This window comes from Giraffa tippelskirchi, chromosome 12 (assembly GCF_054371585.1).
Source record: "Giraffa tippelskirchi isolate mGirTip1 chromosome 12, T2T-mGirTip1v1.2.pri, whole genome shotgun sequence".
NCBI classification, from domain to species: domain Eukaryota; kingdom Metazoa; phylum Chordata; class Mammalia; order Artiodactyla; family Giraffidae; genus Giraffa; species Giraffa tippelskirchi.
In genome coordinates this window covers 149,894,177-149,910,807 of record NC_137286.1, presented here as the reverse complement: position 1 = coordinate 149,910,807, position 16,631 = coordinate 149,894,177, and the positions used below count along the sequence as shown (strand labels likewise).

Genomic DNA, 16,631 nt, shown 5'->3' with positions numbered 1-16,631 from the left:
GGTGACCGTGTGGTAGAGACTTTGCTGGTTCAATGTCATTCTCCAGAACCTGCCTGACTTCAGACATGGGACTGGGAATTAAATGCTCCATCAGGGCTTTAGGAGGTCTTGACCTCTGTGTTCCCTCCAGGATGTGTCATCATTTTTGATCTTCCATCTTGGCCTTCCTCGCTGGGATGGCTCTTAACCCGCATAACAAGGAACCAAGGTGGGCGCTCTGACAACTGTCACAAACGTCCCCACCAGCCCCGCGCCTGCAGTGCGGGGAAACGGTCGCCGGGGGCTCACTGCGAGCTGCTCCCGGCCCCAGGCTCCATGTTTCCCGGACCTCACAGGTTTCGCTCTAACAGGGGCCCGATGATCCTCAACCCAGAACCCAGCTCAGCAGCTCTTCAGACGGTGGGGCGTTTCCCTCTCCAGATGGGATCACCTGCGCAAACGGCCACAGGCCCCCCTGGGGGAGGTCCCAGGGGGATGTAGTCTCCTCCCCTCCAATCGGCAGTCCCTGGGATGAGAACTGGCTCATGCCTAGAAACTGGGTAAGGGGCTGTGACATTTTATCGAAGCAAATTTCTTGGGCCCCTGAGCCCTGTCTTCAACTTTCTTTGATTGCGTGAACTGAGTAGTTCTGCTGGCTGGCTTCTGTCCGGCCCCTGATGCCATGTTCGACTGACCATCACTGTAGCTTCTCCAGCTCAGCACATCAGGGCTGCCACTTCAGTCTTGCTGCACAGTAACTACTCCCACTTACTTCTGAAGTTAAACGTCACCATCTGGCCTCTATCATGTCATCACCTCGTCACGCTCACTGCTATTAGGGAGCCAAGTGCTCCCTGTAACGACGTCTCCACCCTCTACCCAGTCCTGCACAGCCAGCAAGTTCTTCATTGCATTTGGAAATGGAGTGTCTCCTGGGCTTTCCTAGACAGTGAGGAGGTTTACTGGGCTCCTGGAGCTTATTTCCTCTCCTGTTTCACATCTCTGAGCACTGGCATGCTGCTCTCAGCTGTCTGCCACAACCATTGGGCATTCCCATTTCACTTCACGGGAATGCTGCTTTTTACACGTTCGCAAAGGCCCTATGAGGGGTCTGGGGTCCTGGCCAGGGTGCTGAATCCTGTATCATGGTTCAGTGACGCTGTGTCAGGGGACTCTACCCTGGTCCCCAGTGATGGCAGTCCTCTCCTGGGTCCAGCGTTCTTTGGCTCTGCTCCTGATTTTGCTCCCCCCCCGGTCCCTCCAGCATGCTTCCCACGTTTGCAGATCCAGCGCTTTCCCAGCTGGGAGATGCTGCCGTGCCGGGGAGTGGAGATGGACGCAGAGCACAGGCACCTCCCACAATCATCTCCAAGCCCAGAGGGTGCATTCGCCTGTGACTGGGGAAGGGGCACACCTCCTCAAGTGCAAAAGATTTAGGAAGGCTGGGATTCAAGGTTCTGAGTGCACTAATCCAGATGACACTCCCCCAAATCTCTGGGTCACAGCAACCTTCCTTGGGTTGAGCCTACGGGCGGCCCTGGAGCACTGAGACTTTTGTGATTAAGCCCTCACTCTGATCCACAGCTTTTTGGTTCTCTGGCTGTAGGAGAGTTATATGGTGACAAAGAAACCTTTTGTCACATTTTCCTTAAATGGGTGATCTTCTCATTGCCTCACCCTTAGCAAGAACCCTCTGGTTCCAAAGCCCAAGTGATTCCTGCTTTTCCAAACCTCTTGAGTGCCTGAGACACTGCACAGCACTGTTCCCCCCATGCTCAGCTCGGCTGCAGTCACTGGCGGGTAGGGGGCTCCCAACTCTCAAACCCCATCACAGAGGCCACTCCTAGAACAATCCTGGCCCCAACTGTCTTATGCTGGTTTTTCTGGAAACAGACTCCGAAGCAGAGATCGGAGTGTGCAGGCCTTTTTTGAAAGTGTTCTCAGAAGGGGAGTCCTGAGAGGGAGTGAGGGAAGGAAGACTGGACTGGGGAGCAGCTGGTCAACAAGGCATCTGCAATCAGGGCTCAAACAGATCCTCTGAGAAACTTGGGAGCTGGGAGTGCTTTCCAGGTCCCCAGATGGAGACAAAGCCCTCCCAGGTCAGATCAAAGGAAGGCTGGCTTACTCCAGGAGCCCCCGAGGTTTGGAGTAGGATGCAGCAGCTCTCCCTGGGGGTTGGACCAAGGAGGGGCTGCTGCCCTAACCTTCCTGTTAAACCCCATAAACACCTCCTGTGAAGGTCTGGAGAAGATAAACTCCAGGAGATGACTGAGGACCGGGAAGGAGGCTCAAGTAGTCTGGGTAAAGAGGGTCATTAACTTTTCTCAACACATACGTTACCATTTCTTTAAGGAAGTGAGGAAAAATAAGGAAGAGAACAGGCCTCTCTCTTTATTATTCTGGGGTGTGTGTGTGCTTGGGTGGCGCAGGGCGCTCTGAAGCCAGCGGAGGGGAAGAGGATGTGAAGTCAGTAGACACAGAAAGCGCGCTGAGGATGGTAGCCTGGGGGCAGGGATGGCCGACAGGAGTGCGCTTGGCCTGCGAGAAGCTAGGAGCCAGGGTGGCCCGAGGCCCGGCGACGGGCATATTGGCAGCTGGAGGGATTTGGTCTCACCAGGACTGCGCGCTCCTCCAGATCCCAGGTCGCCTGCAGCGCCTACTCTGAGGGGGCTGAGTCGGGCCGGGGAATTCGTTCCCTTTTCCATTTTTAGGTTTGCGTTTCTTAAATCCCTGTGCATGTGTCTTGCCTCCCGCGCCCCCGCCTGGTCCTCACACCCAGCAACACTCGCCGCCCCCCGCACACCCGGCTGCTCGGCCTGGTTCTCCTGCAGCAACCATCCCGGTCGCCCCCTCTCCCGGCTGCTTTCCCGCCGCACCCCAGTCCTGCTCCCGCCGCCGGCCTGTACCCCGCACCCCCGGCCGGTTCCTCTCTGCCGGGCCAGGAGTCCGGTGCGGTCCCTGGGATGCTTCGCGGATACAGAACCGGCCTCTCGGGCCTGGGATGTGGGCGGAGCCGCCCCGCCTCGCCTCCTCGCCCTCAGCCAATGGGCGGCTGGGATCGCGCGGTTGGCCGGACGGTGACGCCTCTGCCCAGCGGCGGGCTCTGGGCGACCGGGGCAGGGGGCGTGGCCTCCCTGCCCCCCCGCCCGCGCCCCCGGCCAATGGGCGGCGTGTGGGCGGGGCCGGAGGCGGAGCGCAGCGGGCGCGCGGGCGCGGGGGTCTGGCCCGGAGCGCGGGGACTGCGCTGCCGCTCGGGCTCCGGCTGCTCCGCGGGGCTCGGCTCGCGGATCCCGGCGGACCCAGCATGGCGGTGGAGGAAGAGGGGCTCCGGGTCTTCCAGAGCGTGAAGATCAAGATCGGTGAGCTCCCAGGAGCAGGCGGGGCGGCGGAGTCTTCGGGGAGCTCGCGGCGGCGCCCCCGGTCCCCGACCCCTTCGCTGGGGTCCACAGCCCTGGCGCCTCCCGGCGATACGCGCTCCCCGGTTGCGGCCCCTCCTCACCCCGGGAGAGCCTCGCCGCGGCCCCCTTCCCAGCACCAGAGACGCCCAGCGGCGGCCCTCTCCCCGCCTTCCCCGAGGACGGGCTGGGCCGAGGGGGCCTGTGGCCCTGGGGGACGCAGCTCCCCGCCGCTGGCGTCCCCTAGTCCCCGGAGGCAGGGTCGACTGCAGCAGGGGGAGGCGCTCCGCCGGACCTGGGTCTGGTCCCCAGGGACTGCGTATCTGCGTGTGCACGAGCGCGCGCACAGGGGCTCTCCGGATGCGAGAATTTTAGGTGCCAGAAACACCCAGCTTGGGGTTCCGCGCCTCGCTGAGTGCGGCACCCAGACACTGCCATTGCTGGGGACGTGGGAGCTCGTGCACCTTCCCTCCGGGGCGAGGGGCCGAGCGGGTGGCTGACCGAGCCTGGGTGTGCGGGCCGCTGTGTAGGGGGCTGTGTCTGTGTGTGTGTCTGCCTGTGACTGTGTGCCGGCTCTCTGGCCCAGGGCGCTCTCAGGGCAGGGCGCCAGGACAGCCACCCCCTCCCCCTTCCATTGAGAACTGGCGGAGGGAGCTCTTGGCCACCAGGGCCTGCCATTCAGGTCGTGTCCCCAGAGCCGCCCGCCGTTCTCACTGGACCCAGGAGCTGGGGGAGGGGCTGGGAGGCTGTGTCTGGACTTCCTGGGTTTATGTAGAGAGACTTGCTTTTTCCCAGTTCTGAGTGGGAAGGGTGATGTACAAGTTCCCCCAAAACAAGACCGGTGCCTGGATGGACCGTTACCAGTCACTGCCATTGATGTGCCGGCTGAGAGGACAGCTCCCGCTGGAGAGGGCTTCTAAGGCCGGGGCGAGTTGCCATCTCAGGGTCCTTCTTGCTCACTGAACCCCCGGGTCCTCCACGTTCCCATGTGAAAAAGGGCCTCTGGGAACCAAGCCAGGCCCCCAGTGACTGCTGGAGCGTCAGTTGTTGATGACATCTGATGCTGCTTAGGAATTCCAGCCACCCCAAATCAGCGTGTTGTTTCCTGTCTGCTTTATTTTGGTTTATGGATCATCGCTGAGACGCTGTTGATATTTGGCTCAGAAGCGCTGCAGCTAGGATGTGGCCGCACTTCAGCCCTGAGAAGCTTGCCTGGAGAGGGTTTCTCTTGTTTACTGGGTTGGAATCTGCTGCCACTTTCTGCCCAGAGGGTCAGCACGGCTCTCCACCTGAAGTGAGGCAGGGAAAGTGCCTCTCAGGGTCCAGTGAGCATGAGGGGGGCTCACACCAGAGGCCTTGAGCTGCTTCCTTATTCAGGGGACAGGAAGGGGTGGGGCATGGCCTCGGGGGTGTGCCAGGCTTCTGGGTGCAGCAGGCAGGAGGGGGTCTGGGGACTTTGGAGTTCGAGCCCCACACGGCCAGCCTGGACTCATGTCAGGAAGCGGAGAAAATTGATTTCTTTCCAGAATGGCCCAGTCCGAGAAGCAGAGGGCAAGGAGGCCCCCACAGGCCTGGGAGAGGAACTCTGCTGGCCTGGCAGGACGCCCTCGGGCAGGCTCTGGACCCACACAGATGGGCTGGGCGAGCGGGGAAGGGGCTTGGAGATGCTGCTTGATTAGGCTTTCTCTCTTTTGTGTGTGTCGCTTTAAACAAGTGAGAGGAGCGCCCGGCTCAGTGGGGATTAGTGCAGCCACTGAACATCTGCTGCTTCAGCCCTGCGTGGGGACGTGGGGACGGGTATTATTAGAGCCTTTGGAGACCCCCTCCCTGATATTTGGGGACTGCAGCAGAGAGGATCAGCAGAAACGCCTGTCCATAGTGGTCCTGCTCCCTGGACATGGTTCCAGCTCTCAGAAGCCCCTGTCTTCTCCCGACTTTGAGGGTCTTCACCCACCATGTGGGGTTGTCCCATCTTTGTCGCTGGGGCTTGCAGGGGGCAAGGGCCTCCGCAAAGCACAGGTAGGGCCTCCTCCTGTGCTGGAGCAAAGAGGCGGTCTGGGCCACACTGCTGACTTGAAACCTGGGCCCGGCCCCAGACAGGGAGTGCGAGAGCTGGTCAAGGGGCTTAGTCTTGTTCCACTGTGAGTAGGAGGGCCTGGTGGGTGGTGCCCCAAGCTTTCCACTTCTTTCCTCCTTCCTCTGCTGTGGCCAGTCTTGACTCTGACTTGCCTGAGTGCCGGGCCATGAAGGCAGGCCAATGAGGAGGGACACCAGCATTGACCCGGAGGAGGGGCGCCTACGCAGGCGGCACAGGCACACCCGCCTCCTGGCTCCGGGAGACCCTGGCCGATCGACCATTTATACTGAGCCCTGTCTTGAGGCTGGCTGGCAGCATGTCCGTGTCTGCTGGTGGCCTGCCGGCTGGAAGACGCAGGGCAAGCGCCCCCCCTTTCATGGCCTCATTTTTCCATTTGCAAAGTGCCGGCAGTCATTGTCTGCAGCATCCTGTGGGAGCTTCCCTACCACCACCGCCCCCCCGCGCCCCCAGAAACAGAGGAGTTCTCCCTCCAGTTATACCATCAGCAGCATCACTGTTCCTAGTGCTGAGAGAAAAGGCAGAATGTTTTGGGGGGGCTGAAGTTTTTCGGGGTGGGGTTGTAGTCCTTAGTCTGGAACGTGTGGTGGTACTTGGTCATTGATAGGCTAATGGTGGGGAAAATGGGAAGAATCTCTTCCTTTTTTTCCTGTTCCCCTTTCTTTTTCCTTCCACCTTTTGCAAATGAGATAATACATAAGAAAGTGCTGGAAAAAAGTAAGGTATTTTTATTGTAAGTATTTCGAGTCCTTGTCTTAAAGAACCTGTGTCTTTCCCCACTTAAATCTCTCAGTTATTTTGGATGGTTCTTCTGCACACTTGGCTATCTTACCCGTGGTCTATCTTTGGAAACAGCAGTGTCTCATGTCAAGTAAGACCGAGCATACTTCCTATGAGGCTACTTTGAGGAAGTGTGCTCTTCTGACTTTCTGTGAGTCAGGGCTTTAGCCCCGGGAGGGAAGCGACTGCGGGCGGGGTGGGTGCAGACCCCTAGCGGGAGCCCCCCGCCCCGCGCTGTCGTTTGCACCTGGCGCTGCTCTAAGGCTTGCGACACGGCTTTACTGTCCAGTGGTGTTTCCCTTTTCCATGACGGTTACTCCTTGTTTTTAAAAGTGTCGTCTCAATAAATGTGTTCAGTTACGAGCAATACACAGGGGTTTCTCTCAAACTAAGAAACAGAAAATCCTGGCCTTGCACTTGAGGATAAGAAAAGCCCCCTTAGCCCGGCCTGTGGTTGGACTGCTGTCGGGTTTGAGGGCATCTGGGATCTGTGATGAGTCCCGAGTGCGGCCACGGGCGGCCTTCCTTTCTGGGTCCAGAAGTGGCCCCCTTCTCCCCGTGCTCAGAGCACCCGCCCCTGTTCCTTCTCCATCAGCCGAGACCCTGTCACCGCCAAGGGCGAGGGTGGCCTGGGTGCAGCACGCGTGCAGGGAACCTCCACGCCTCCTTGGCCGGCTGTGGGCCTGCCCGCCGGCAAATGCATCCTCCCAGATGCAGGAGGCCCCTTGGGCCGGGTGGGAGCGGGGAGGGACCCTGGGCAGCCTGGCGAAGAAGCCCTGGACCCCAGGGGTTGAGAGTTCAGGATTCCAGGTCTGAGAGTGATTTTCAACCTGATTTCCACCCTGGGAAGTGGTGGTGTGCCCTTCACAGGGTCTGCGAGGCTCAGATGAGGGCTTGTAAGTTGAAATGGTTTTTAATAGAAGGGCTTCTCAGGGCTCAGTGGAGGACACGGTCTGTGACTATGACGGGTGATGTCACTGTGTGTGTGTGTGTGTGTGTGTGTGTGTGTGTGTGTGTGAGAGAGAGAGAGAGAGACAGTGGGAGGAGGGGCTGTGCTGGCCACACACGGTTCTTGGCGTCGGGGGTTTTATATTCTCCGGAGCTCTCCGATTCTAAAATTAACCTGGATATTCTATTAACCGAGCTAGGCTCTCAAGCTATTTTCGGCCCCTGAGGACCAATGGGCAGGCTCGCTCTGCCTGGGGCAGTGAGGTTGGTCCTAACTCCAGCCTGTGGCTCTGGGCTTCCCGGGAAGGAGCGTGTGCTGGCGTGTGGGGTGGAGCGGGGTGCACACCCCAGGCCCTGGGGTGCATGTTCTCTCGCTTCACCTACAGGGGTTCTCACAAGCCCACGGTGTTGCTGTCGCCGTCAAGGGAGGGAGGTGAAGTCACCCCCCCGTCCAAGCCTGCCAGCTGGCGGGGGCTCTGCGCTGCCTCCTCGCTGTGTAGTGAGCTCGGACGGCAGGGCCACCCGTCCCCACTGGAGGGGAGAGGCCTGTGTGAGGACGGGGTGCGAGGCGTCATGTCCCTGGGCGCCGGCACTAGGACAAAGATGGAGGCACAGAACTCGTCCAGATGGGACTGGACAGGAGCAGGGACCGAGTCGGCTTCCCTCTCGGAGCCCAGCTCGCAGGGAGCAGGGCCTGGGGGACGGGTCGGCACTTGGCAGAAAATGTCCAGACTTCTCCTCTCAAGCTAACGAGGTGCATGCTTGAGTCCACACTCACACCCTCCTGAGGGCGTTTGGGAGTCAGTGCATCGCGCACTGCGCTATGGAAACAACCCGAGTGGGAGCGGCGAAGCTGAGAAGCAACGCTTGGAAGTCTCACCTGAAAGTGGAGGCTGCAGGCACCCCTCCTGCTTCCAAGGGAGGAGGGTCCAGCTGGGTTCTGGTCGCTCAGGAAGGGCAGGCAGCCTGAGATGGAGTCCTGGGCAGTTGCTGGCTAACTGCAGCTTACGGGCTCAGCCTCACCCTGCTCTGTTGCAGGGAGAATAGGGGCGGCCCCAGGCACAGCGGGGCCGCCTGAGGCCCTTTGTGTGCGGCTCAGTGAGCCAGTGTGAACAAAGGCGCCTGTGGTGCTCCGGTCTTGATGACGAGGTGTTAGCTGGTGCAGTTGGAAGCTGCTTGTTCAGTTAGTCCTGTAACAGGTTAGGGCTCCAGCTGAGTCAGGAGAGGGAGGGGAGGTGGGGAGGTGGGGTCCTTGCCGGGTGCCTGTCCTTTGCCCCCTACTGTCAGGATGGGGCTCTGTGTTCCAGCTGCTGGTGATGCTCAGGAATGCTCAGAGGACTGAGAAATGCCAGCTGAAGGGGTGATTACACGATGGCACCCCTAGAGCCAGGAGGGTTCTGTAGCTTTCAGAGAAATGAGCTGGAGCCCAGCCGGGCCACGTGACCTGCAGGAAGCCACAGGCGTGACTGGAAGGACAGTGGCGTGAAGAGCCCGCTCCCCAAGAAGAGCAGGGAGATGGACACGCATGGAAATGAACCAATGCACGTCTGTCCGCTGGACCCCAGCTGGGGAATGTGGAGACGCTTCTGTAGGAGGAGAAAATAGATCTGTTGGAAGAAGCAAGACCATTACTGTTGTGTATACAGATGGCTAAACGAAGAGTTAAAAATCACAGCCACTTAAAATGTGAAGGGAACAATGCTCTGCGGAGGATACCAGGGCCCAGGAAGACAATTTCCTAGACTGCAGACGCTCACGCAGGCAGGATAAGTGTGGGTGGCCATCCAGCACAGGGTGCGTGAGGCGGGGGCCTCGAATGAACGCGGACACGTGGGCATCTTGGGCTGCAGCCCTGTGATCAGGAAACTCTAACCCTGTTGACAGGGAGCTTAAAGTCCCACCGTCCACACAAAGGACCCTGTGCTTTTCTCTAAGTGTGAGGCGGCTTCCGGAATTCGACAGCTTACACATTCAGATTGCAGGGTAATCGCAGGCTCTGTGATCAAGTCTCCTGACTCCACGCGCAGCTCACGCCGGGGACTGGACCCACGGGTGTCCCCGCACGGCGCTGCTGGGGGGCTCAGAGCTGCTCAGCGTCAGTGTCCAGGACGCTTCTCTGCTGGATGTGATGGCTAAACAGGAGAATGGGGACCAGGCGGTGGCCCCAGCCCTCCGAGTGTCTGCAAACACTCGTGTGTTTCTGTGCACAGGGTGGGTCCCGGCCGGCCAGGTCTGTCTTAGGATATGGCCTTGTCCGTTTTAGTTTTTGAGCAAGCCTGTAGCTCGTAGTGGGATGGTCAGTATCCCACAAGGACCCCTTCAGTGAGGCTGTGTGTCCACCTCAAGGCCCGCCTGCTATGGGGGGCTGGACCCCCCTCAGGTTCAATCTGAACACTGTGCCCTTCACCCCTAAGTCAGACCAGGAGTGTTCCTGGGGCCTGTGTTTTCCTCTTTGCATAGTTTCTGCTCCTGTTATCTGAATGGTTTCCAAAGTGTAAAAAGTGGCTGTCTTAGCCCCATTGCCAACAGGATGGAACCCGAAGGTAAACAAAGTAGCTGCAAAGGACCCAGGGTGACTCGGCGTCTAGAGCCTCAGTCAGTCGGGGCTTTCCCCCGCTAGCCTTGCTGCCTCGTCGCTGCTCCAGGGACAGTCCCGCTTGCTTGGTGCCCGCTGGTGCCCACTGCTGCCTCCACAGGACCAGGACCAGGACCAGGGCCTGGTCGCCAACCTCTCCTGGGACTGATTCCCCCTTGGCCGCTCTCCAGAGCTGGTGGGATCCCAGGAAGGGGCCTGGGCTTCTGGATTTTAGGGACATTTAAAGGAGGGATGCTGACAATTAACCTTGTCCGGAGCTTTGTTTTGAACTTGACAGTGGATCCAGTTGGGTATGATCTGTGTGCGGAGTCAGTTCAGTTCAGTTCAGTTGCTGTGTCATGTCTGACTCTTTGCGACCCCATGGATGGCAGCACACCAGGCCTCCCTGTCCATCACCAACTCCCAGAGTATACTCAAACTCATGTCCATCGAGTCAATGATGCTGTCTAACCATCTCATCCTCTGTCATCCCCTTCTCCTCCCACTTTCAATCTTTCCCAGCATCAGGGTCTTTCCAGTGAGTCAGTTCTTCACATCAGGTGGCCAGAGTATTGGAGTTTCAGCTTCAGCATCAGCCCTTCCAATGAATATTCAGGACTGATTTCCTTTAGGATGGACTGGTTTGATCTCCTTGCAGGCAAAAGGACTCTCAAGAGTCTTCTCCAACACCATACTTCAAAAGCATCAATTCTTTGCTGCTCAGTTTTCTTAATGGTCCAACTCTCACATCCATACATGACTACTGGTAAAACCATGGCTTTGACTAGGCGGACCTTTGTTGGCAGAGTAATGTCTCTGCTTTTTAATATGCTGTCTAGGTTGGTCAGAGCTTTTCTTCCAAGGAGCAAGCGTATTTTAATTTTATGGCTGCAGTCACCATCTGCAGTGATTTTGGAGCCCCCCAAAATAAAGTCTCTCACTGTTTCCATGGTTTCCCCATCTATTTGCCGTGAAGTAATGGGACCGGATGCCATGATCTTAATTTTTTGAATGTTGAGTTTTAAGCCAACTTTTTCACTCTCCTCTTTCACTTTCATCAAGAGGCTATTTAGTTCTTCTTCGCTTTCTGCCATAAGGGTGGTGTTATCTGCATATCTGAGGTTATCGATGTTTCTCTAGACAATCTTGATTCCAGCTTGTGCTTCATCCAGCCCAGCATTTTGCATGATGTACTCTGCCTATAAGTTAAATAAGAAGGTTGACAATATACACCTTGATGTACTCCTTTCCCTATTTGGAACCAGTCTGTTGTTCCATGTCCAGTTCTAACTGTTGCTTCTTGACCTGCATACACATTTTTCAGGATGCAGGTCGGGTGGTCTGGTATTTCCATCTCTTGAAGGATTTTCCACAATTTGTTGTGATCCACACAGTCAAAGGCTTTGGCATAGTCAATAAAGCAGAAGTAGATGTTTTTCTGGAACTCTCTTGCTTTTTCGATGATCCAACAAATGTTGGCAATTTGATCTCTGGTTCCTCTGCCTTTTCTAAATCCAACTTGTACATCTGGAAGTTCTCAGTTCACGTCCTATTGAAGCCTGGCTTGGAGAATTTTGAGCTTTACTTTGCTACCGTGTGAGATGAGTGCAATTGTGCTGTAGTTTGAACATTCTTTGGCACTGCCTTTCTTTAGGATTAGGATGAAAACTAACCTTTTCCAGTCCTGTGGCCACTGCTGAGTTTTCCAAATTTGCTGGAATATTGAGTGCAACACTTTCATAGCAGAGTCAGGGCCTTTTTTGTTTCTGTGTGACTCTTCTTTCCAGAGGCCACACAGAGTGGTCCCCTGGGACCTCCCGTTCCAAGCCCCCCTCACACTGGTGGCTGAGGACAGCTGCTTGTGCCCCTGGATCTTCTTGTAGCTGTATCTCATGGTTTTTTCTTTTAAGGAAAAGATGTCATTTTCCTTTTTCGCTCTTTGGGAGGGGCTGGAATGGCCAGTTAAGCTGAGTTTGTGCTCCGGCCTTTTCCACGCTGCTGGACCTGCCTGCAGGGCCCTGGACACGCCAGGGAGCAGCAGGTGTCCCTGTGGTCGAGTCCGAGTCTGGTCGCGACTCTGTGCCGCGTGCAGGCACGTGTTTTCTCTGGGCCCTCCCCCAAGGCTCAGAGAGGCCAGGTCAGTTTCCCAGAGTCACACAGTGAGAGAGGTGACTGCCTCAGTTGTCTGGTGATGAACTTGTAGTTACCCAGGTCAGTGAGGAACAGCCTCTAGGGTGTGTTGTCAGTCACTTCCTCAGCAGACAGCTGACTTCCCTCCAGGGCCTCCCCTTCCCTGAGAATCTTGGAAAGAGCATCTGGGGACATTCTCAGCCAAGCGACACCTGCGAGGTCAGGACAGCGGGGTCAGGGCCTGCCGACCACCTCCCAGCCAAGGTTCTTGAGCTGCTGGAAACTGAACAACTTCACCTGAGATCACGCTTCAGATGCGGGACTGGAGTCTGCGTGGACAGAGCTGGGGGGCTGGGGTCTGAGTGGGCAGAGCTGGGGGCTGGGCTCCCCGTGGACAGAGCTGGGGGCTGGGCTCCCCGTGGACAGAACTGGGCTCCATGGGAAATAACTGGGGGCTGGGCTCCGCGTGGACAACCTGCAAGCTGCTGTCCGGTGAGAGCAGCACTGTTTCTTCCTGATGCCTGCCCTCTAGCTTCTGACCATCCTTTCCTCCTGCTGGCCCAGGGGTTGCCTTATGCAGGAAAAGTTCCCAGACTGGGCAGGCAACAAGTGGTCGGCGGGGGGAGTGGGGCTGTTGGACTTGGGGGTGGGGGTGGGGGAGGAGGTTCGGTCCCAGCCCCCAGCCACTGGGCCTCTGGTTGTTTGGGCCCAGCTGACTGGGAGCTTTCCAGGGCGAGCTCAGATGGGGCACAGAGCTGTGAGCAGAAATGCAGGAGCACGAACTGGTGCCAGGAATCCCATCAGTGTGCAGACCCCAGGGGTTGCTGCTGCACTGGCTTCTTGTAGAGGGCTGCAGTGGGCTGCTGTGATAGGCTGGTTTTCCGATGGCCTCTCGGGTGAGAGCAGGCTGGGGATTTCCAGATTGTTCCGGCCTGTGACTGGCAAGCTCAGCCTTCTCTGGCGGCCCTGTGGCCTGTCCTGGGGCTGACCGCCTTAAACAGTTTTTAACTTACGATCAGACAATTGGGTATTTTATCTGCTTTGTAGGGGTGACTTTCAAGGGTAGAGAACTCTTTCTATATGATATTCACATAGAGGACACACCCCACCCAGGTGCGGTGTGTCCAGGGCCTTCTGGCGGTGTTCAGGGTCCCCAGGCTCCCCCAGAGAGGGCTGCGCCCCCGAGGCCGAGGGCTTGGCTCCGAGCAAGAGTCATTTGCCGTTAGCATCTCACGGGGGCTCCTCTTGTCAGAGCATGACTGTGCATGCACACACAGACACAGGCACACACGTGCCCGCACGCCCAGGGACTATCTCGGGGCCGCGGTGCGCTGTGCGGTGATGGGAGGGAGGCCCGTTGGTGGGACCTGTGGCGCTGGGGAACCAGCCTCGTCTGTGCAGCAGGTGCACGAAGTTTAGAAAAGGTTCCAGTTCCTCAAGCAATTCTCACTCTTATTTCTTCTGCCGGGCCTGGTGGAGGCTGCAGACACACTGCAGAGTCCCAGGGCTCCTGTGGGCCGAACCTAGGGGTCTGTGTGGGTGTGTTTGGGGGCACCTGCCATCTGAGAGCCCTGAGGGTAGCTTGGCCAGGTCCCAACCTCCTGCCAGGGCCTCACTGCTGGGACACCTGCCTTTGCAGTTTCTGTGACTTGAGCATTTTTTCTGCAGTTGTTTTTGATTTCTTCATGTTTTGTATTTGCATCAGAAACCGTTGGCATTTTTGGTCCACAAGCCAGGCTCTTCCTGTAGCTTCTTTTCCTGTCTGTGTCTGGCTGCTCTCTCTCTCCTGGCTGTGCTCAGGTGGGAGCCCCTGGCCTTTGGCGAGCTCCTAGGACCCTGGGCGGGGCTGGACGGCCAGGAGACCACAAGATCAAGTGAGAGAACGTTGGTTAAGGCGAGGGAAGCATTGTGAACAGGGTGCATGAGCCGTGGCGGGTGGGGAGCTGGGGCCCCCGAGTGTGAGGCTCCTGTTTCCTGCCTGCCTGCCCTGGTGAGGAGCCCAGCTCCCTGGAAGCAGGCACCCTGCCTGGGGGGACCCGAGCCCCGAGCTGGGTGGGCTGCAGCTGCCTGACCACCCTGGCTCTCCTGGCTGTGCCCTGAGACCTGGCGACTCCTCGGTGATGCCTCCTAGGCATCAGGAGGGGCAGCCAGAGGACCCTGCGCCTCCTGAGCCCAGCTGGCCCCATCCGTCTGGAGTCCATGGCGTTCCTTTCTCTGTTCATCATTTCCTGCTCCGCTCAGCTCCGCCTCCGTATCTGGAGAAGGAGTTTCTCAGCGTTTGGACCCAAGCGTGTGTTTATGCGCGTCCTGACCGGAAGGAAAGGGTCTCGGGGGCAGAAAACCCCTGTGTCCATGGTTTTGTTCAGCCTCCTGACCTTCTGTTTGCTCGCTTCGTGGCGGGCGTCCCGGCCTTCTCTGCAGGGCCTTTCCCTCTGGGCCGGCATCTTTCCCGACAGGCAGGCCTTCCCGGCAGGAGTAAAGAGGAGGGGCAGGCCGAGCCACCCGAGTGAGGCTTCTACGTCTTTTTCACGTGCACCCGACTCAGTGTAATTGATAACAATTTAGGTCTGTTTGTTCCGAAACCTCTCCCTGCCGGCCAAACTGGCCTTGCTACCGCTAACTGGGCTAGGACCCCCAGTTTGGTGAATATAAGAATGTTGGTTTCCTGAAGTAGGAGTTTCTGCGGCCAGAAGGGGCTGGTGGCCGTGGGTGTTGGCCCGAGCACATGGATCTCCAGCCCCCTCGTGCTGGAGGCCAGTCTGGATGTAGTCCAGATTTAGTGTCACGGGGCCTGAAAGTGGTCAAGGCGTCCTTTTGGACAGAAGATATCAGAACAGCTGGGAGGTTTCTGCGCATCTGATCTGGGTCGCGTCAGAGGCCTGTACACACATGCTGGTTCTGAGTCAGGGGTGGGGTGGCTTGGTTGGCAGTGCGTGGAGGTCAGTGTAAGGGAGCTGGCTTTTCAGGGTCACTCCCAGGCAGCAGCGGGAACTTTGAGCTTGGCCTGATGTAATCACAAGGACTGGTTGAGGGAAAATTAGTTTCCAAAAGCTCTTTTCCCTGCACATGGTGCTCAGAGGTCGTCTTGGGAGTGACGCTGAATCCCCTGGACTGACCTTTAGGTGAAGTTGGCCCAGGGGTGGGGTGACGTTTGCCTCCCTGGTTGTCCCATGGCAGCTGGACGCCACCTTCACACAGGCCTGTGGAGTCTTAAACTGGACACTTCTCAGGCCTTGCCTTCCAAGGGTTTACAGAGTGAATGATAAAGGAGACCAGCCCATCTGCATCTCATGCGTTGCGGGAGTGACAGTAAATGGGGTTTTCACGTCTTGGGGGTCGCTGAAGAAGACTGGAGGGGTCCGCCTTTCCTCCTGTTCCCCCAGGAGCGGGCACCTAGGTGTGCACACACATGCGTGAGCACACACACACGGCACGCTCTGCACACGGGGCGCTTTCCACACCTGGAGAATTCTCAGAAATGATAGAAACTGTGTGCACAGAGATTTCTCAAGACGGTGACCCCCGAGGAGCAAGGGCGGTGACCCCCGAGGAGCAAGGGCGATGCCTCCTTCTGTCATGAAGAATATGCTGAAGGTCAGCACATCGTTTTCTGTTCTAAGGCTTGGTTCGTCCGAAGGTCCCCTGCCCCGGGCCCGCAGCCCTGGGGCTGCTCACCACGGCCGCTCCGCTCAGTGGCACTGCTCCAGCTCTCAGCAGCAGAGGACAGCACTGTCTCGTCCCGAAGGCGTCTGAGGCTCCTTGCAGAGCAGAGGCGGGAGGGCGGCCGGACAGGACACTGCTTGTAGGTCCCCTTTAGTGTGTCTGCGTTTCCAAGGTGCCAACCTCCTTGGGAAAAGTAGGGCTCTGGACGGGGAGCCTGCTCGGGCCCGGCTGTGCCCCAGTCCACACTTTGGTCCTCCATCTCTTCCTCCTCAGGGTCTCCCGTCACCTGTGGGGTCCTCGTACTGAGGGCGCAGGGTGGGGGACAGCAGGGGGGCAGCCGTGGAGAACACGAGTTGCAGGTGAGGCTCTTGACGGGGGTGACGTGAGGGAACAGTCTTCTGGGGGGTCCCCTGCCTGGGGCATCTCCTGCCTCCAGGAGCTGAATGACTCAGATGACACCCCAGGAGCAGGGTGGGACCAACAGGAGGCCCGCTTGTTCCTGCCTCAAGAGCAGACATCTGGGGGTGATGTCTGCTCGCCGCCCCCACGAGGGAACCCCAGGGTGCCATCAGCTTGGCGTGGTCCTGGGCCCGTGCGTTCTCTTTGGAGCTCTGGTGCTTCTGTGGGCGGCTGACTGTGACTTCAAGGCGAAGTGCCCACCAAGAAGCACAAGCTCACAGTCGGGTGCAGACCTGCGGGAGCAGGTGCCGCGGCGTCGCCAGGGGGTGGTTTCCCGAGAAAAGCAGCCGGAGGAAGCGAGGTCGGCTTCTGACTTCCGAGTCCTGGGGGACTTGGCGTGGTCGGAAGGTTCACACGAGGCTGCATGTGTTTGGGGAGAAATGGGAAGAACAGCCCCCGTTAGGGACTTTAGGTGACAGTTGACGTTATTTACCATGTGTTGAATTCTGTGACTTTTTTCTGGATCATTCTGTGGTTTTATCTCTGTGGCTTGATGTCCTCATGATGAGAAGTGGGCGTTAATGAATCAGTCAGCTATTTTGTAAACCTAGGATGCTGTCTGCGGTCTTTGTAGCCCCCGCTGGGTGGGGACGGTGGCCCCTGTGCT

The 16,631-nt window shown here is 58.0% G+C and overlaps 1 protein-coding gene across 3 annotated transcripts in view; it reads left to right on the top strand.

Annotated features, from left to right (window-relative positions):
• Window positions 1-3,201: 3,201 nt before the first annotated feature.
• The window catches only part of RASA3 (RAS p21 protein activator 3), an 80,002-nt gene continuing 66,572 nt past the window's right edge, over window positions 3,202-16,631 (top strand). For all 3 annotated transcript variants that reach the window (XM_081551598.1, XM_081551597.1, XM_081551601.1), the window contains exon 1: window positions 3,202-3,338. In XM_081551598.1, the coding sequence (XP_081407724.1) occupies window positions 3,284-3,338 (55 nt within the window). In that variant the 5' untranslated portion in view covers window positions 3,202-3,283. The remainder of the gene's footprint in view (window positions 3,339-16,631) is intronic.